Genomic DNA, 19907 nt, shown 5'->3' with positions numbered 1-19907 from the left:
CGTCACCCCCAATGATAGGCCCGTCACTGTAATATACTCTTCAAACGTTTCCGATTGTTATAATGGCACTAATGGGGGTCACCGGCATTTCCCACAAGACCGTAGGTCTATTAGTACCCTGTGTGTGTTCATCACACTGGCAGCCCACGTTCCCTTCCAAAGCGCGGCCACAGCCCACAACCTGTACCATACGTCAACGCTGGGAGTAACGGCCCAGTTTAACTCATGTCTCCTCGTCACCATGTCAGACGTCCAGTCACGTCCAATGATCAGCATCCGACTTTCGGTGCTTGACCTGCGGCGTCTGGATGTCGAGTCTTGACTGGTGAGGACCGGGCTTCGGGTCTTGACCAACAGACTCTGGGCTTTGAATCTTGACCGACAATATCTGGGCTTCAGTATTTGACCAATGATGTCTCACTTTCCCCGGTCTCCAGCCACTGTCCGGTCGCTCTGCCTTTGCGTTCCACCGCTCGCACATCCTCTCTGACTCGCTTGCTGGTGCTAACTGACTTCCAGCTTTACTACCACTGCCTTTTATATTTGATAACTGCTCCACAGCTACCACCTGACCTGGCAGCCCTTTCAAGTTCTTCCCTCCAGAAATGCTTTCTCCATCTTTTAGTTCTGGCCCACTCGGTTCGCTCAGCAGATGGTGACATTTGGTTGCGAGTACCATAGGACGGTGATGAACCACATCTTCTGCTCTCCACCCCCTTACACTATGACTAAGAGTTTAATGGGACTGGGAACTCAGAAGCAGTTGTAGTGATTATTTGCAACTTCCTCTTGTATGGCTATTATTTTAATGGATCTCTAAATAAAATCTGAACAGTTGTATCTAAGAAAGACTAAATCTGGGGCACGGGTAAAACTGGAGATGGCTTAGGTCAGTGAGAGAAGTTTGTTGCAGATGAAGTATTCAGGTCCACCTTACCGTATTGCTAAGAATTTTTTCTTGCAAGTGATGAGCTGTCACCATAATGACTGTGCCTCTGATAAAGTGAATCTGTCATTAGGCTTTTGCCACCTACTCAAACAGCAGCATATTATAGAGACAGAGACTCTGATTCCAATGATGTGTCACTTACTGGGCTGCTTAGTGTAATTTTGATAAAATCACTGTTTTATCAGCAGGAGATTATCACTAGAGGACAAAATCTGCTGCCAGGTAATGATCCATATACATGAGCTCTGTATAACCCTGCCCCCACCACTGATAGGAAGCTCCCTGTGTACACTGTACATGGGCAGAAAGCTGTCAATCAGTGGTGTGAGTGGAGTTAAAGGGATGGTCCGAAACTAATATTGATTTTCAGCATAAATGTCGCTCTATTTATTTTAATAATATAATAGCTTTTCTAATACAGTTTAATTAAAAAGTCCCTAGCCTTCTCTAATCTAACTACTTTATTTTATTTTTACCTATTTCGATTTTGATGATGCTTCGCTTGAGCATCTCCAGTGCATGCTGGGATACTCAAACGAGCCATCATCGGGGGGCAGAGGATGTAGTCACTGCCACAGCCTCTGTACCACAGTGAAATCAGGCCTCACCAGTCACGTCCATATCAGGACATTGAAAGTAAAGAACTCGACGAGGAGAGTTCAGCCTCACCCCCGAAAGTGATGTTTGTTTTGGGGGCAGGACAGGTCTCTGCTCGCCAGGTAACCTTCTTACAATGCGCACTGACAGTGCGCTCTGTTCCTGGCTCGTCACTTCTAATTAGAGCCGCGAGGGAGTGCACAGTAAAAAGGAACCTCGCACTGAGTACACTTTGGAATTGACAACCAACGCAGGCTCAGTATTGCAGGGACTAGCACAGCCCCTGAAATGGACATCACTGATGAAGCTTCGTTTCAGAGTAGGGACAGGGGCTGTGGCAGTGATGGCAGCCTTTGTCCCTTGATAACATCCTGTTTGAGTGCCCCAGAATGCACTGGGGATTCTGAAAAAAAGCGTCATCAAAACAGGAATAGGTAAAAAATAAATAAATAAAACAGTTATATTAGAGAGGAAAAGTTTGAGAATTTTTAATTAAGCCATATTAAAAAAAGTATTCCATAATTAAAATAAAATAGAGAGACAATTAGGATGAAAATAAATATTAGTTTCGGTCCACACCTTTAACATTCAGAGAACTGGTAGATCTGCAGCAGATAAAACAGTGATTTTATCAAAATGACAGCTAGCAGCCTAGTAAGTGAGACATCGCTGGAATCATGCTGCTCTCAGATGGGGTAGCAACAACTCCTGACAGATTCCCTTTAAACACAGCAGAAGTAAAGACAAAGCGTTATGCCAGCTACCTCCTGTACATAGGTTTCACCAGTTCCAACAGTAAAGTTCAAATTATTTTTATTAAGAAAAAAAAGTTTTCAGGGTGTCAGACATCTTCTCACTTCTTTACATATGAACATGTAATTTTTAACCAGTTTAATTAGGTACACACTGAAATACTACAGGGTGGGTAAAAAGAGAGTCCTGTTCCTTGATAACAATTGACAGGGTGGTCACACATTTGGAGATAATCTGTGTGAAAATGGTGAAATATTATTCAGCACATATCTTGCATAGTTGGAACATATGTCTACTATCTATATGAGATGCAGGCATTGAAATTTTCTAAAACAAGATGATAATTCTTCATGTAATTTTTCAAAGACTAGTCAAAAAGGGAAATTGAATACCTTAGAAAGTGTCACAGCAGCTCTTATGATGCAAACCTAACGCCATCTGTAAAAAAGCTGAAGTTGAAAAGAGGATGGCTTATACAAATGGATAATGATCCTAAAACACAGGTCAAAATCCACAATAGATGACCTCAAAAGGCACAAGCTGAAGGTTTTACAATGGCCCTCGCAGTCCCCTGATCTGAACATCATTGAAAATCTGTGTCTAGACCTCAAAGTAGCAGATCATGCACCACAACCCAGGAATCTCTCAGAACTGAAAGAATTTTCCAAGGAAGAAAGGATGAAAATCCCTCAAACAAGAATGGAAAGACTCTTGGCTGCAAAAAGCGTTTACAAGCTGTGATGCTTTCAAAAGGGGGCGCTACTAGGTATTAACCATGCAGGGTGCTCAAACTTTTGCATCAGCCCATTTTACTTCTTGTAATTCTTAAAATGTAAAAGATGAAAATATATACAGAGGGGGGAAAAAAGTATTTGATCAATTGCAGTTTTTGTAAATTTGCCCACTGACAAAGACATGAACAGTCTATAATTTTAAGGGTAGGTTAATTTTAACATTGAGAGATAGAATATCCCCCCAAAAAAATCAAGAAAATCACATTGTATAAATTAGATACATTTTTTTGCATTTTGCAGTGAGAAATAAGTATTTGATCCCTCTGGCAAACACTTAATCACAAAACCCTTGCTGGCAAGCACAGCAGTCAGACGTTTTTTGTAGTTGATGATGAGGTTTGCGCACATATCAGGAGGAATTTTGGTCCACTCCTCTTTGCAGATCATCTCTAAATCATTAAGATTTTGAGGCTGTCGCTTGGCAACTCGGAGCTTCAACTCCCTCCATACGTTTTCTATGGGATTAAGGTCTAGACACTGGCTAGGCCACTCCATGACCTTACTGTGCTTCTTTTTGAGCCACTCCTCTTTGTCAGTGGGCAAACTTACAAAAACAGCAAGGGATCAAATACTTATTTCCCCCACTGTAGATATACTTCAATTCTCTCCTCTGTCCTCCAGTGCCTCCTCCCTCTCCTCTCATCTCAGCCGAAGACTTTGCCTCATTCTTCAAGCAGAAGATAGACACCATCAGACAAAGCTTTTGCCTAAAGTCCCCCCAGCCCCTCCTCACACCTACTCAATCCTCCTCCTCCAAAACCACCTTCTCCACCATTACGGAAGATCAAGTTTCCTCTTTACTCTCCAAATCACACCTCACCACCTGTGAACTTGACCCAATCCCGTCCCATCTCATCCCTAACCTCACCACAGTCTTTGTTCCAACACTAACCCATCTTTTCAACCTATCACTAACAATTGGTGTCTTCCCCTCATGCTTCAAACATGCCTCGATCACACCCATCCTCAAAAAGCCATCCCTTGACCCATCCTGTCTATTTAGCCATAGCCCCATATCACTCCTCCCCTACGCCTCAAAACTTGTGGAGCAACATGTCCACTTTGAACTGTCCTTCCACCTCTCTCTTTGACTGCCTCCAATCTGGCTTCCGATCGCACCATTCTACTGAAATTTCCCTGTCTAAAGTCACTAACTGCCAAATCCAAGCGACACTACTTTGTCCTCCTCCTCCTAGACCTGTCATCTGTCTTCGACACAGTGGACCATTCCCTCTTACTATAGATTCTCTCATCTTTTGGCATCAAAGACTTGGCCCTATCCTGGATCTCCTCATATTTAACAGACAGGACATTCAGTGTCTCCCACTCACACACCACCTCCTCATCTCGCCCCCATCTGTCGGTGTCCCCCAAGGTTCAGTCCTAGGACCACTGCTCTTCTCCATCTACACTTTTGGCCTGGGACAACTCAGAGTCTCACGGCTTTCAGTACCACCTCTATGCTGACGACACAGAGATCAACCTCTCTGGACTCAATATCTCCTCCCTACTAACCAAGCTCCCTCAATGTCTGTCCGCTATCTCATCCTTCTTCTCTGACAGATTTCTAGAACTTAACATGGATAAAACAGAACTCATCGTTTTTCCACCATCTCATTCATTCCCCCTACCTGACCTATCTATCAACGCCAAAGGCTGTTCACTCTCCCCAGTCCCACAAGCTCGCTGCCTTGGGGTAACCCTGGACTCTGATTTCTCCTTGAAACCACATATCCAAACCTTTTCTACTTCCTGCCGACTCTAACTCAAAAATATCTCCCGGATCCGCACATTCCTCAACCACGAATCTGCAAAAACAATAGTGCACGCCCTCATCATCTCCCGCCTCGATTACTGCAACCTCCTGCTCGGTGGCCTCCCCTCTAACACTCTCGCACCCCTCCAATCTATCCTAAACTCTGCTGCCAGACTAATCCACCTGTCCCCACGCTATTCCCGGCCTCTCCTCTCTGTCAATCCCTTCACTGGCTCCCCATTGCCCAGAGACTCCAGTTCAAAACCCTAACCATGGCATACAGAGCCACTCACAACCTGTCTCCTCCTTATATCTGTGACCTACTCTCCCGGAAGATACCTGCACGCAACCTTCGATCCTCGCAAGATCTCCTGCTCTACTCCCCTCTTATCTCCTCTTCCCACAATCGCATACAAGATTTCTTACGTGCATCCCCCCTACTCTGGAACTCTCTACCCCAGCATATCAGACTCTCGCCTACCATGGAAACCTTCAAAAAGAACCTAAAGACCCACCTCTTCCGACAAGCCTAAAACCTGCAGCAACCATTGCTCCACCATACCGTTGACCGACCAGCTCTACCCCCAACTACTGTATTCTCACCCATCCCTTGTAGACTGTGAGCCCTCGTGGGCAGGGTCCTCACTCCTCCTGTACCAGTTGCCATCACGTTTTGTTAAAGATCATTTTAATTGTTCATGTATGTATACCCCTTTTTTCACATGTAAAGCACCATGGAATAAATGGTGCTATAATAATAATATTTATTTTGGCCTAAAATACAAAAGGAAATGTGTCATCTTTAACTTTAGGCCTTTTAGAGATCATTTCATCTTCAACTTGCTTAACTGTTCACAATAACAGTCATTTTCATCAGGGGTGCCCAAACTTTTACATTCCACTGTATAAGAACAGGGGGAGGGCTTGAATTGTATTTAGTGAGAATATACAGTATGTAGATGCTCACTGAAATGTGAAAAACAGACTAGTAATTGTCATTTACACTATCATCTCGAATCATCGAGTAGGTTTTGCCAGTTCTCCTTAATATCATTGTTTGGAAACACAAGTAGAATTGAAGATTCTCCTTTACTTACATATGAACCAGCACCTTTGACAATTTGCACTAATACAGGTTTTCTTTCTGTAGATCAATCAGCTGGGACCTTCAGGAGAAAAAACTGATAAGTTAACAGGTAAATTAAAAGTTCACATGTTCGTTCTTAAAAAATAAATTTTGGGAGAACATCCACTAAGGCCAAACTGAGGATGTTAGTGTTGGGATTGTTAATGGATCCCTCCCCCCCCCCCAAAAAAAAATAGGATCTACTAACAGCCATTTCATGTCTATAATCATCTTTAGTGATATTTTAAAAATTGAATGTGGTTCACTAAAATGGCAGAGGCCCTTACACATTCTTCTGGTTACTCTACGGTTACCTAATGGTAAAGTGTCCAGTAAAGTATCTAGAGCCACTTAAAAAACAGTTTATAAATGCTGCATGGACAGAATCTGATAGCGTTTGATAAGCTGAACAGATTGAAATTTAGATTTATGGGAAACGTTTCAGTACCAGGTTCAATCATTGAAACCCCTGGGCTTAGCAGTAAAGAGGTGGAATACAGAGAACTGTCAGTCACTGATTAGTACCACCCACTTGACTGCTAAGCGCAGAATGAGGAATTTCAGGGATTAAATCTTTTTCCACAAACCTATGTGTTTAGATCCTTTTGCTCTATTACATGCTAGTCTTGGATTGCACAGCATTTCCATCTCTTCCCAGAGCACCTACTCACTCTTGTACTGGAAAAAGTAAAATAACTAAAAACATGTAAGAGGAAGAGCGCAGTGAGCTTCTTTCTTTAAGAACCAGTTTATTTTCAGAGATTGTAATATGAGATATAACAGAAGATCATATCAGTGGAATCTATGATCCCCAGCCAGTGTCAGACTGAAGAACATTGGGCCCACCAGAGGATTTGATTCTGAGGGCCCACCTTTCTCCCCCACTCAAGAGCCCCATAGCAGCTGCAAGGTTTGCACTATGAACTCTCCTGAAGGAGAAGCCAGGGCCCACTGGAGGATTCTCCGGTTCTCTGGTGGGCCAGTCCAACCCTGTCCCCATCAATCACTGGAACAGTAAAACAAAGACTTATCACATACTGCCTTTTGAAACCACGTCAAGTGTGGAAGTATGAACAGTGCAACACGTAAATGCTGTATTAATGAAAGTTAAGTTATAGTTAGTAGCACCTGCGAAGAAAAGAAATATCATTGATAGGCCTCATTGATAGAGCTGATTTTTCCACGTAAGAGAAAAACAGAGTGTCATAAGATTTTCTTAAACGTGGAGAAATAAAAAAAAATAAAAATTAAAAAAAAAAGAAGTTTCTCCATCTTCCCCATCTTGACAATCTGTGAAAATTGGAGCGCACTCGGATGTGATCCAAGTGCAGTGAGATTTTTTCACGGACCCATTGACTTGCATTGCCAATTTTGATCCGACATGTCTCAATGATATTCCATGGACTTCTTGTTCCACAAATGTGAATGGCCCTATGGACTATCACTTGCATAAGTGCTATTTGTGAAATACACGGATATCACTTGTACGTGAAAATCGGACGTCTGAATGAGTTATCAAAGAAGTTGTCCATGTTTAAAGAAGAGTTTATGCTTCTTTTTTTTTTAGAAAACAGCACCACCTATATTCATCGGCTGTGTCTGGTATTATGGTTTGCAGGAAACACAAAAAATCTGAGTACACAGAGGATAAACAATTCAATATACCTAGACAGTGCAAAATTTACACCCATTAGGAATAGTCCCTTATGGTGCAGAAACACAAATGAGGCAGAAAGCCTTGAACACCCCTCGAGAAAAACCACATAAATACAATGTTGGACCACTCAAAACATAAGGCTATGCAAATTCAGTACCCACTCACAACCAGAGTCAGGTGTTCTTATAGGGGTCTCATAAGATAGATGTTACCATTTCAACCACCAAGGATCGGCATCAGCTCATCCACAATACACAGTATACTGGGGAATAATCCTCCAGGACCACTTTAATAGGACCAACAGACATCCAACTATGGTGTAAAACAGTAAGGATTGATTTTGTTGGCCCAGTGTATTGTACTCATAGACCTGGATAAAACAGCACTTTAAGATAATTTAAAAGTCCATAAAGCAGTAATATAAAGGCCCCAATTCATTAAGGCTGGCGTTTTTGTATGCCAGTCTTATTGAGGGCCACGCAAGAATAAGATGGGCCAAATTTGTTAAGAGGCGCATGAAACTTAATGAATTCAGTGCATCTGAATAGTGGCATGCGTCTCTGTGAGGATTGCCAGAAATGTTACTCTAGACAGAGACTGGAGTAACATTTCTGGCATAAAAAAACACTGGTACTATTCATGAACATGATGTATAGGCATAGCCCCGCCATGGCTTCTCTCCAGCTCCACCCATTTTGGTGGAGCTGCTTGAAACAGGCATGAAAATGCCTATATTTTTGTGAAACTCTGTGTCGCCCCACAATTTTGCAAGTTTTCAAAGTTTCAGTTTTCTGGTGATAGCACTTTGATGAATCACCCCCATAGTCTCTTAACAGACTAGAAGAAAACCAGACTCTGGTCATGAGTGGATACTGAATCTGTATTACCTTACCTTGTTATATTTATTGTGCCTGGTATTGCAACAGCCTCATTTACTTGAATGGGGGTGAGCTATAAAAATCTGACATAGCTAATGATCGTCACTGTTTTTAGAAAAATGCAGAACCTTTTTATGCCACTTATCCTTTAAAACTATATGTATCACAATAATACCAGTGTCAAATACTGAAGAAAATAATTTGTAGCTCATGCCTTCCAATTTGTATAGAACAGATTATTGACTTGAAGATTAGTAGATTAGTAAATTACAAGAACCTATATGAATCTCAGCCTTGATCTGTTAATTTAATTTTAATTTCATAATCAATTTTTCTTAGAAGCACTGATATATTGACATCATTAAGTAATTGGAACTTCCTATTGGAATATGAACAATAGTATGATGGAATATTTAGTATTCAATGTTCTCAAATTAAGACCTGGGTAATTGGTGACAAATGTAGGTTTCTTCTACAAATTATATTGGTTTCTATTACTATGGTGATAGTCAAACAGAAAACAAAGGGTCAATGGTCATATTAGCAAGCAGAACAAACATATGTTTAATGTTCTGGTCCACCAATATAATTCGTTCTAAGTCATTTTCCATGTCAGGAACACATGATTTCCATTCAGAATATCATAGGATTCACAATAAGTTACAAATGTAAAAATAATAACAGTTTGTATTTTAACTTTAGATGGAAATGAGATATCAAGCTATGTGCCTTACGTAGGAGGAGAAGACATAACTTTAAAGAAAGGTACCGTGAACTTTAAAGTGTATTTGTTGCTTCTAATTGTTTAATATGATCCTGTTATTGTAAAGTCCCATAATGCAAGATGAAGGAATCCGTTAAGGGTGACGCATCAGATAAATATTTAATGACCATTTAGAAATGTACAAAGAAACATTTATAAAACAAAATTATTCTACTTAATACATTCAGCCACAGATGCACTTGGCGCAAGTTACCCAGCTAGGCGAGCCCTTGAGGGTCGGGAATACTCTTCACCCAGCTCCCAATAATTGAAAGGGGGACTTTGGCAGAGTCCTTCCCAGACCCACTGTTGCCAGACAGCTGGTGTCTGGTGATGCGTCGGTACCTAGTCAAGGACCAGGTGTGTACCTCTGTAAAAATCCCAGGAAGTGTAAGCAGAAGAGAAAATGAGAAAAACCCAGAAAAGAGAGCAACACTACTGCTTGCACCACTCACCACCACAGCACAAAGGATCAGCAATAAACAGCACAGAACTGAGCAGGGAACAGGATTAAATAGCCTGCCCAATGATCAGGTGTTGAATACCTCCCAATTATCCCCAGACTCCTTGCTAGCTTGCACAGCAGAATGGACAACATCCCACCACTGCCTAATGCCAAACACAGTAGTGTCCTGTGTTGCATGGCAACCGGGGAAATCAGTGAGAGACACAGCGTCCCGCGTCCTCACACATCCTACAACACTAGAACCTAATGATCCATAAGTTTGGGTGGGTTTCCCTGCAGGCGTAGCAGCTCCACTTCCAAAGTCAGGACAAAGGCGGTGCCGAAGTAGCATAGTACCAGACTTGATCCATTCTAAGGTGGGAGCACAGAGCCACAATTTCTAACAGGTATGAAAAGCAGGCTAATCAAAAATGGCTGAGACAATTATTTAACATTGCTGCTACCTTGATATAAGTCATGACCGGTTTCATAAGAAAGCTAATGCCAACCTGTAGCAAAGCAACGACCTACAGTGCTCAGCGTAAATGAGTACACCCTCTTTGAAGAACCATTTCCAAAATTTTGACAAGACTGAGTTTCATAGAACAGCTTTTTAACCCATAACTGAAAGAAAGGTTATTAATTAGTGTTGATCAAGCAGTGAAATGCTCAAGTGCTTGGTACTCTAATAAAGCACGCTGGATGCGCTCGACTTGAGCTTAATGGAAGTGAATTGCAAACACAAGCATTTTTCCAGTGGACAGAACCTCTCTCTCTCAAGCACCACGCGATACTCGACACTACTTGACCAAGCACCCCGATGCTTGATCAATTATCGAGGAATGCAGAGCACGCTCGCCCATCACTATTAATGATATAACTTTTATTACAAAATGAAAATTAGTTGATGCAAAAATGTATACACCATGATTTTTTTAAACATGAGCACCAAGTCTTCTAGGCATGTAATAAGCAAATTGCCATTGTCTTGCAGCATCTATTTTTTTTCCATTTTTAAGAGCCTGGATGCTGGGTGGAGAGTGATGATCAACTTGTTTCTTCAGAATATTCCATAGGTGTTTAATTGGGTTCTGATTACGAGACACTTGGCCACTGAATCACTTTCACCCTGTCCTTCTTTAGAAAGGCAACAGATGTGTGTTTTAGATTATTGTCATGTTGAAAAAGTACATGATTTCACTAAGGATAGGGTTGCATAAATAGACTAGTGGAAGCCAATTTGAAAGATGCAAAAAAGACTTTCTCATCCACCAACCAACAGTAATAAAGCCATCTCCTGCAGCACCTTATACAGGGATTGTGTGTAGTGATTGGGGATTTGGAACCTATGTTGGCCTAGAGTCCTGTTAATTTTAGTTGGCCAAGTGGACTTAAAATTGCTCTTGGTGTCTTGCCAATATTTTCCCTCTAGTTGTGTATCCCTAAATTTCCTATGCTCATCTCATGGTCATATTTAGCAGATCCAAGCTGGAGATCCTGTTTGCATTCTTTCACACTTAGTAAAACAGAAGATCATTGTTATCGGAAGTATAGTTCGACATAAATATGCAAATGAGTATTTATTTCATAACATACATTTTATGCAAAAAAGTGAGAGCTGTGTCAGAACTTAACATCCTGTTTGCAAAAATGTTTGACCAAACTACTATGTGGAAAGTCTGAACATAATCTAATTCTAAAAGCAAAATTGGGTTTGGTTTCACGTCAACTATTACTAGAAGATTTGTTTCTTTAGACAAAATTATTTAAAGGGGTTTACAACCTTTTCAATAAATGGACTATCCTTAGGATAAGCCTTTAATGTTAGATCGGTATGTGGGGGGATTCAAGGCACCCACACTGATAAATTGTTTCATGGGGTGCAAACATTAAAGGTGCTACAGTTGTATAGGTAATGGGATAGGCTATTCATTTAAAATTGCTAGCGTATCCCAAGGATAGGCTCTAAATTTTGAAAAAATGGCTAACCTCTTTAAATATATTTTCAGGACCTTTTAAACTTGGTTTTAATATTGCTAAAACTGGGGGACAATCTAAATTGTAATATGCTTACCTTAGAATTTCTGTGCTGTTTTCCACACCACCGGTCCCACTGGTTTCCCATTTATGATCGGTAAGTCCTGTTGAGATGTCATATGATTGTGGCATTCAATGATTTCCATGCGACATAAAGTAACCATGAAGGGAATGTCATAAAAGCGACGATCATTAGTGCCACGATCACTTGATATAACTTCTCATGACTAGAGTAAATAAAGGCAGGAAAGACAAAAAGCATAATATGGTTTAATCCGGTGTAAAAGTGAAAAGTAAAAACAGTTTGTGCTTATAGAGTTGTGACAGTCACAACTCCTTTGTTAGCTTGTGGAAAATGGGGGTTGCTGCGGATCCACCAGAGAAGATAAGATGCTAACTAGTGGGAAAAGTGGATGTGATACCACGCTGCCAATAATCCACCAGGCGATGAGAGAACAATGCCGTTTTTATTTGTCAACGCATTTCAAAGTATACAAAACTCCTTCTTCAGGACAAACCATAATAGACTTGTGGTTTGTCCTGATGATGAAGTTGTGTATACTTCGAAATGTATTGACAAATAAAAACTGCATTTCTAATATATTGTTCTCTAATAACCTGGTAGATTATTGGCAGCGCGGAATCACATCCACTTTTCCCACTAGTTTGCAACGTCTCAAGGCAGTCATATCATCAGTTACAGATGACATGAAGTATCAGGGACCAGCTGGACTGGCATTTAGGAAACATCACATAATTTTTAAAGGGTAAGTTATCCGGTGAACATAAGTTATCACCTATCCACAGAATAGGTGGTAACATGTTGACTGGTGGGGTCTGATCACTATGACCCCTATCGATCAGCAGAATAGACAACCTTTATCCTCATAAGAATGGAGCAGCAGTGTGATTGCTCAACAGATGCTCTATTTATTCCCTATGGGACTGCCAAGTGCTACGCTCAATTTTTCCAGCAGTCCTATAGAGAATGAATGAATTGGCAGTCGTGTGGCTTTTTGTAATGGGGATAAGAGTTCCCCATCAGGGATAAACATTCTCCATTCTGACGATCGGGACGCCCACCAATTATCAAGTTATCACCTATCCTACAGATAATTGATAACTTGTTTTCACAGGACAAACCCTTTAAAGTAGCTATATATTAGCACTTTATTCATTTTCTAGTCTTTTATTTATTGCTTTAAACTTATAAAAGGCTAATAGATCAATTTTTAATACGGTATATAATTTTGAGTTTTATGTATTAACATATTTGGAAATTAATTTTTGAGTACAAATTCTAACACTATCGTTCATTCAGTAATCTTCTAGTGTTATATTCATGAACCATCATTTCCGAAGAATAATTAAAAAGAAAATGTTTATTTTTCACTTTTCTATGAAATTGTCACTAACAGTCGACTTCTGGGGAAACTTAACTGCAAATCCTATTATACATCAACATTTTTTTATCTTTTTAATCTCATCATTAGATTAGGAGGACACATAAAAAAATGTCCTTGGTTGTTTTAATCAATTATTGGGCTGAATAAATTCTACAGCTGAAATGTGTTTTACTCTGATGAATTTTAATGTTCTGTTACTTATTGCAGGAGTAGTTGCGGTACATTTAGTGGGAGACAGAGCTAACAGCACCAAAGAAGGTGAGTGACAATGTTAGAAATCAATGTGGTTAATTACATGAATTGAAAAACTACTATTCTGCTCTGCAGAAGTGTTCTCCACATTTGACCTGTGTCTATAGAAATATATAGTGACAATGAGCTCGCTGAAGCGAGCACTCCCAGTTCTGTAGCAGGACACCCAGGAAGGGACAAGCGGATGGCTGAGAAACACAATGAAGCTATCATCAGCTCACCGGGTTGAAAAATACCTGGAATGAGGGTGCGGTGCATGGAGGCTTCACGCTGGTTCCCTGAACAAGTTAACCGTGAAAAAAAATGGAAAATCCAGTTACCGCAAAATTTATTAAACATCAAAAAGTTAAAAAAACATGTCAGCGCGACAGTTGACGCGTTTCGAGCTACGCTAGCTCTTGATCATGAGTAACAGTTAGTGTAGCTCGAAATGCGTTGACTGTTGCGCTAACATGTTTTTTAACTTTTACTTTTTCATGTTTTAATCTTCAAATAAATATAATGTTTTAATGAATTTTGCGGTTGCTGGATTTTCCACTTTTTTTCACAGATGGCTGAGAAATCTACTAAATGTTGTGAAAAGTCCTATGCAACTTTCTGCTTTAGGACTTGTTCACACGTTGGGTTTTTGATGTGTCTTCTGTTGTCTTCCTGTTATTATTTCCACATCAGTATTTTATACAACCTTAGATTAAGGGGCTTTTTTTCAGATCTCAGTTAATGGCTCGCTGTAATCACTTTCTCATATTTTATCAAAGTGCTTCTTGTGAGTCAGAACTATCAAAGTAGAGGAGATTTTTACTACACATTGCTCAGCCCACATGATGAGATTTCTACACTTTCAATTCATGACCTATCAGTTTGTCGCCTCCAACTATGCTTGATTGTTCGTTACTGAGGAAGATAATGGTAGGAGGAGAAGCCCACATGTCCCGCATGCAGCCTATGAGCACAACACTGGAGGAGGGGAGGCCGGTATAGTAATTCAGAGAATATGATACAAAGTAAATGGGAATTTGCAACCACTCACAAAATGTTATTGTTTTATTTGTTCCTAGGCTCAGTGCATTGTGTAGTTGTAGGTAGTTTTTCTATCTGTTTTGTAAAACAATGCATAAAACAGGAAGCATGTTTGATATGTGGTGTGTCATGTTGGAGATCTTCTTAGATACATGCAATAAGCAAACCATGATCTTAGATTTATTGATTAATGCGGGTCGTAGACACAATTGAAACTTGAGGCAAAGCAAGGAACTTATGTTCTTTCATAACCGTTGACTTATTGTCATTCTTCAAATGGTGGATGAAGACGCTTTACTTATAGTTGGTGAAATTACGCAGGTCTGATAATGGGTTATACTTCTATATTTATGACATATCTGCAGTAAATGCTCTAAATGTACTAGATGAGAAAACCCCTTTTTAGTTTCATTGTGGAAGCAGTAGTAGCTAGGCTTGCTTTTACTTGGGGCAAAGATTTAACATATTTGGCAAACTGCAAGATGGACTTGACCATAGGACATGCTCAGGTTTAGACAAGAGGAAATAGGAAAGTATTTCATGCTAATTAAAACTCCCCTTGTGGACTAAGGAAGTGTACAAGTTAAAGGGGCTGTCCATGCTTGGGGTGCAAGTCCACAGTCACTATATGTGACTTCAGATTTGTGAGTCCTCAGAGCGCACAGTGTGCACGCTGTCATTACCAATGCCTAGAGCGGATGGTCATGACCGCAAGTATGCTTTTTGAATTCTCCCGGCCATAATTCGACTAGACGTTTCCAACCTCGCTCAATTGACTTGTAAAGAACGAGGCCACACATGTATAGTCGGTATGTGACCGCATGTGTATAAATCACATATTATAAATAAGTAAATAATAATAATATAGCACCATTGATTCCATGGTGCGCTACATGAGAAGAGGTTACATACCAAATACAGATATCACTTACAGTAACAAATAAATAATGATAGACTGGTACAGAGGGAAGAGGACCCTGCCCTTGCGGGCTTATATTCTACAGGATGGTGGGGAAGGAGAAAGTAGGTGGGGGGGTTGCAGCATCTCTGGTGTTGGTCAGGTGCAGGTCTGGTGTTGGTAAGGCAGCAGATCCAGTGGTGTTGAGGAGGTAGCGGGGTCATGGCAGGCTGTAAGCTTTCTTGAAGAGATGGGTTTACAGGTTCTGTCTGAAGGAAACTGAGTGTGGTGGATAGTCGGACGTGTTGGGGCACAGAATTCCAGAGGATGGGGGACATTCGGGAGAAGTCTTGGAGGCGATTGAGTGAGGAACGAATAAGTATGGAGGAAAGAAGGAGGTCTTGGGAGGACTGGAAATTACGTGAGAGAAAATATTGGGAGATTAGTTCAGTGGTGTACGGAGGAGAAAGGTTATGGATGGCTTTGTAGGTCAGTCTTAGTAGTTTGAATTGGATACGCTGGGGAAATGGGAGTCAGTGAAGGGATTTTCAGGGGGGGAAGCGGAGGAGTAACGAGGAGAGAGATGAATTAGTAGGGTGGCAGAGTTAAGAACGGACTGAAGAGGTGCGAGAGTGTTAGCAGGTAGGCCACAGAGAGGATGTTCCAGTAGTCCAGGCGGGAGATGAGAGCATGCACGAGCATTTTATTAGATTGAGGGTTGAGTAAAGGACGGATTCTGGAAATATTTTTGAGTTGGAGGCGACAGGAGGTGGAAAGAGCTTGGATGTGCGGTTTGAAGGACAGGGCAGAGTCAAGGGTTACTCCGAGGCAGCGGATGTCTGGTACAGAGGAAAGCGTCATATCATTTATTGTGATAGATAGATCAGGTAGGGAAGATACGTGAAATGGAGGAAAGATGAGGAGTTCAGTTTTGTCCACATTGAGCTTGAGGAAGCGGGAGGAGAAGGAGGATATGGCTGATAGATACTCTGGGACTCTGGACAGCAGAGAGGTGATATCTGGGCCAGAGAGGTAGATCTGAGTGTCGTCAGCGTATAGGTGATACTGGAAGCCATGTGAATTTTTGAGTTGTCCCAGGCCAAGGGTATACATGGAGAAGAGTAGGGGTCCTAGGACAGAGCCTTGAAGGACTCCAACAGAGAGAGGGAGGGATGAGGAGGTAGTGTGGAAGTGGGAGACGCTAAATGTGCAGTTGGAAAGGTATGAGGAGATCCAGGATAGGGCAAGGTCTTTGGCGCCAAAGGAAGAGAGGATCTGTAGTAGGAGGCAGTGGTCAACTGTGTCAAAGGCAGAGGACAGGTCTAGAAGGAGGAGTATAGAGAATTGTCTGTTAGCTTTGGCTGTAAGTAGGTCGTTAGTAATTTTGGTCAGGGCAGTTTCAGTGGAATGATGGGGACGGAAACCAGATTGTAGGTTGTCAAAGAGCAAGTTAGATGAGAGATGGGAAGAAAGTTTAGCGTGAACATGTTGCTCAAGGAGTTTGGAAGCAAATGGGAGCAGCGATATGGGGCGATAGCTTGACATAGCGGTAGGGTCAAGGGATGACTTTTTGAAGATAGGCGTGATTGTGGCATGTTTGAAAGCAGAAGGGAAGGTACCAGAGGTTAATGATAGGTTGAAGAGGTGGGTTAGGGCCAGGATAAGTGGGGTAGTGAGGCTGGGGAGGAGGTGGGATGGGATGGGGGTCGAGTGCACAAGTGGTGAGGTGTGATTTGGAGAGGAGGCGAGTAAACTCTCCTTCAGTGATGTTAAAGAGGGAGGGGTTAAAGGGGAGGGGCATTGGTCTGGTATACAAAGGCGTTGTGGTGGTTGAACAATAAAGACTTCCCTTGTTTCGTCTATCTTATTTTTGAAGTGTGTGGCAAAGTCCTCAGCAGAGATGAGGGGGGTCAGAGGGGACAGTGGAGGGCGGAGGAGGAAATTAAAAGTGTTGAATAATTGTTTAGGGTTGTAGGACAAGGAAGATACGAGGGTTGTGAAGTAGGCCTGTTTAGCAGAGCTGAGGGCTAATTTGAAAGTGATTTAAATGCAGAGAAGTCATCTTGCGAATGTGTTTTCTTCCACTGCCGCTCCGCAACCCTGGATACTTGCCAAAGCTTTTTAGTGAGGTTATTGTGCCAGGGTTGTCTATTGATTCGCGCACTTTGCCATGCACGAGAGGGTCGACCGCTTCAATAGCTGATGTGAGGATGTGAGCGTGGCATTGTAGAAGGCAGTGGCGCTGTCTGTGTCATGGAGTGAAGATATGGATGCAAGTAGTAGGAGTAGAGTCAGAGAGTGTGTGAGTGTCTAGATGTGCGAGGTTTCTGCGGTGGTGTGCTAGTTGCTGGACAAGGGTGACAGGAGAGGACAGGGATGAGAAAGTGAGTAGATGGTGGTCATATAGGGGGAGAGGGGAGGTTGTGAAGTTAGACAGGTAGCCGAGGCGGGTGAAGATGAGATCTAATGTATGTCTGTCTGTGTGGGTGGCTGACGAAGACCACTGAGTAAGTCCAAAAGATGAAGTAAGTGACAGGAGTTTGGAGGCTGCTGACTGGTGGGTGTCAATGGGGATGTTAAAGTCGCCCATGATGATGGTGGGAATGTCAGCAAAGAAAAAGTGAAGAAGCCAGGTAGAGAATTGGTCAACAAATCCAGTGAAAGGGTCCGGAGGTTGGTATATGAAGGCAACTTAGAGGTTGGAGGGAGAGTAGATGCTGACAGAGTGGACTTCAAAAGACGGGAAAATAAGAGAGGGTAGAGGTGGGATTGGGTTAAAGGTGCAGTTGTTAGAAAGGAGAAGATCCACTCCTCCACCATGTGTGTTGCCAGGGCGAGCCATGTGGGTGAAGTGGAGGCCGCCGTAGCACAGCGCAGCAGGGGAGGCAGTGTCAGAGGGTGTCAGCCATGTTTCGGTAAGGCCCAGAAAAGAAATTGCGGGAGGTAAAGAGGTCATTAATCACATGGAGCTTATTGCAGACAGAGCAGGTATTCCAGAGTGCTCCAGAGAAAGAGAGTAGGTGGTTGGGCATCAGAGGGACGGGTTTTAGGTAGAAGAGATTGCGGTAGTTAATTTTTGGTTTGGAGTAATAGGATGGGGAATAAGTGGGACGTGGCAGCTGTGGGGGTCCAGGATTGGGAGATATGTCACCAGAAGTGAGGAGAAGCAGAGAGAGGGAGAGGAGGTGAGAGAAGGCGAGCAGCCGGCTTGTTTTTTTTTTTTAGTAGGGTAGATCTGAGGTTGAGGAGCAGGTCAGCAGATGAGGTCAGGTGGGGAGGTAAGAGGGAAGGAGAGATGATTATTTGCAGTCATGTGACCACCAGCTCCTGGCACGAGCATCGGAGAATCCTGACAGCGTGCCCACAGCGCGCTGTGATGATTTACAAGTCTACTGAACATAGAATGACTGCAGAGTTGAACCTCTTTAATGTGATTAACTTTGGTGTCCCCTTTTTTCGGAGTTCTGATATTATTGTAAACTTTATTAACTCTTTACGCACCATTGTCCATTGGCTTGTCTGCAATGAACTGAAAGACCACCTTTTTATTACACCTATATGCAGTTTGACTGAGGAGAGTAGAAATAGAGAGGCGAAGACCCCCTAAACTAGACATCCTGTAATCTATCTCAAAGTTTCTGCTGCTATAAACAGATTACGTGATAACAGGCAGTGTACACAAAGTTGGACAGAAAGGAGACACCCAGCAGATAGCACTTGTAGGATTTTGAGGGGCTAAAAACATCACTTTAGGTGATTTTGTCACGACGGAGGATGCTCAGTGTATCCATAATGGGCTCAGTGAATGTTAGTCTATCCATAAACATCTGTACTTGAAAGAAGAAAAAAAACTGAAAAACACAATACATGACATTAGATGAAATTCTAAGAATTTTCTCAAATACATGTCAATAGTAAATAAGAATTACAAGGACATAGGTTTGACTGCCATTTAATCAGGTTGAGGTCAAAATCTGGTGAGATTCTCTTTTTCCCGGAGGTACCAGCTGTGAGTGGGGGTGTGATTGTTTACAGTATCTGAATTGTAAATGTAGCTTTATGAGCGAACCTAAAGGATTTATGGTGGACCAATGAATTTACCTTTTTGGCCATTTTGAAGAGACATTGGTTCAATAGAATATTTAGTTTTCTCATAAATTGACCTAAACAGATACATAAACATAGTGATTTATTTCTCCAATGAATCCTAAAAGAAAGTCGATAAATGAAATGCAAATCTGGCGAGCCTCAACTTTATTTTATACGGAATATTGTTATTTATTAGCTTAGCCTTTTAATAAATTCCTAATTATTCTGCAAGCCAGGCAAAGGGCTACAAGAATGCTGAAAAAAGTACACAGCTGCTTGTAAAAGTATAATCTGAATCTTACACAAGAATCCATCTTATATGGTATCTTATATCATTCCATCCGGCATGAAGCCAGTAGCACAGATCTCCATTGCGTTTATATGCTGCACACTCCAGTCTGCTCCTCATAATTGTATTTTCTGGCTCAGAAGCAGGAAGTCTCACACAGCTGTAAAAATCAAAATAGTCAGACAGTGGAGAGCCGCA

General features: G+C 41.8%; 1 protein-coding gene across 1 annotated transcript in view; it reads left to right on the top strand.

Annotated features, from left to right (window-relative positions):
* The window catches only part of CD40LG (CD40 ligand), a 32350-nt gene that overhangs the window by 11169 nt on the left and 1274 nt on the right, over positions 1-19907 (top strand). The window contains exons 3-5 of the mRNA XM_073637911.1: positions 6000-6045; positions 9213-9275; positions 13369-13419. Of these exons, the coding sequence (XP_073494012.1) occupies positions 6000-6045; positions 9213-9275; positions 13369-13419 (160 nt within the window). The remainder of the gene's footprint in view (positions 1-5999; positions 6046-9212; positions 9276-13368; positions 13420-19907) is intronic.

This window comes from Phyllobates terribilis, unplaced genomic scaffold (assembly GCF_046119375.1).
Source record: "Phyllobates terribilis strain yellow unplaced genomic scaffold, ASM4611937v1 Scaffold_7__3_contigs__length_470593459, whole genome shotgun sequence".
NCBI classification, from domain to species: domain Eukaryota; kingdom Metazoa; phylum Chordata; class Amphibia; order Anura; family Dendrobatidae; genus Phyllobates; species Phyllobates terribilis.
This window is presented reverse-complemented; position numbering and strand designations above follow the sequence as displayed.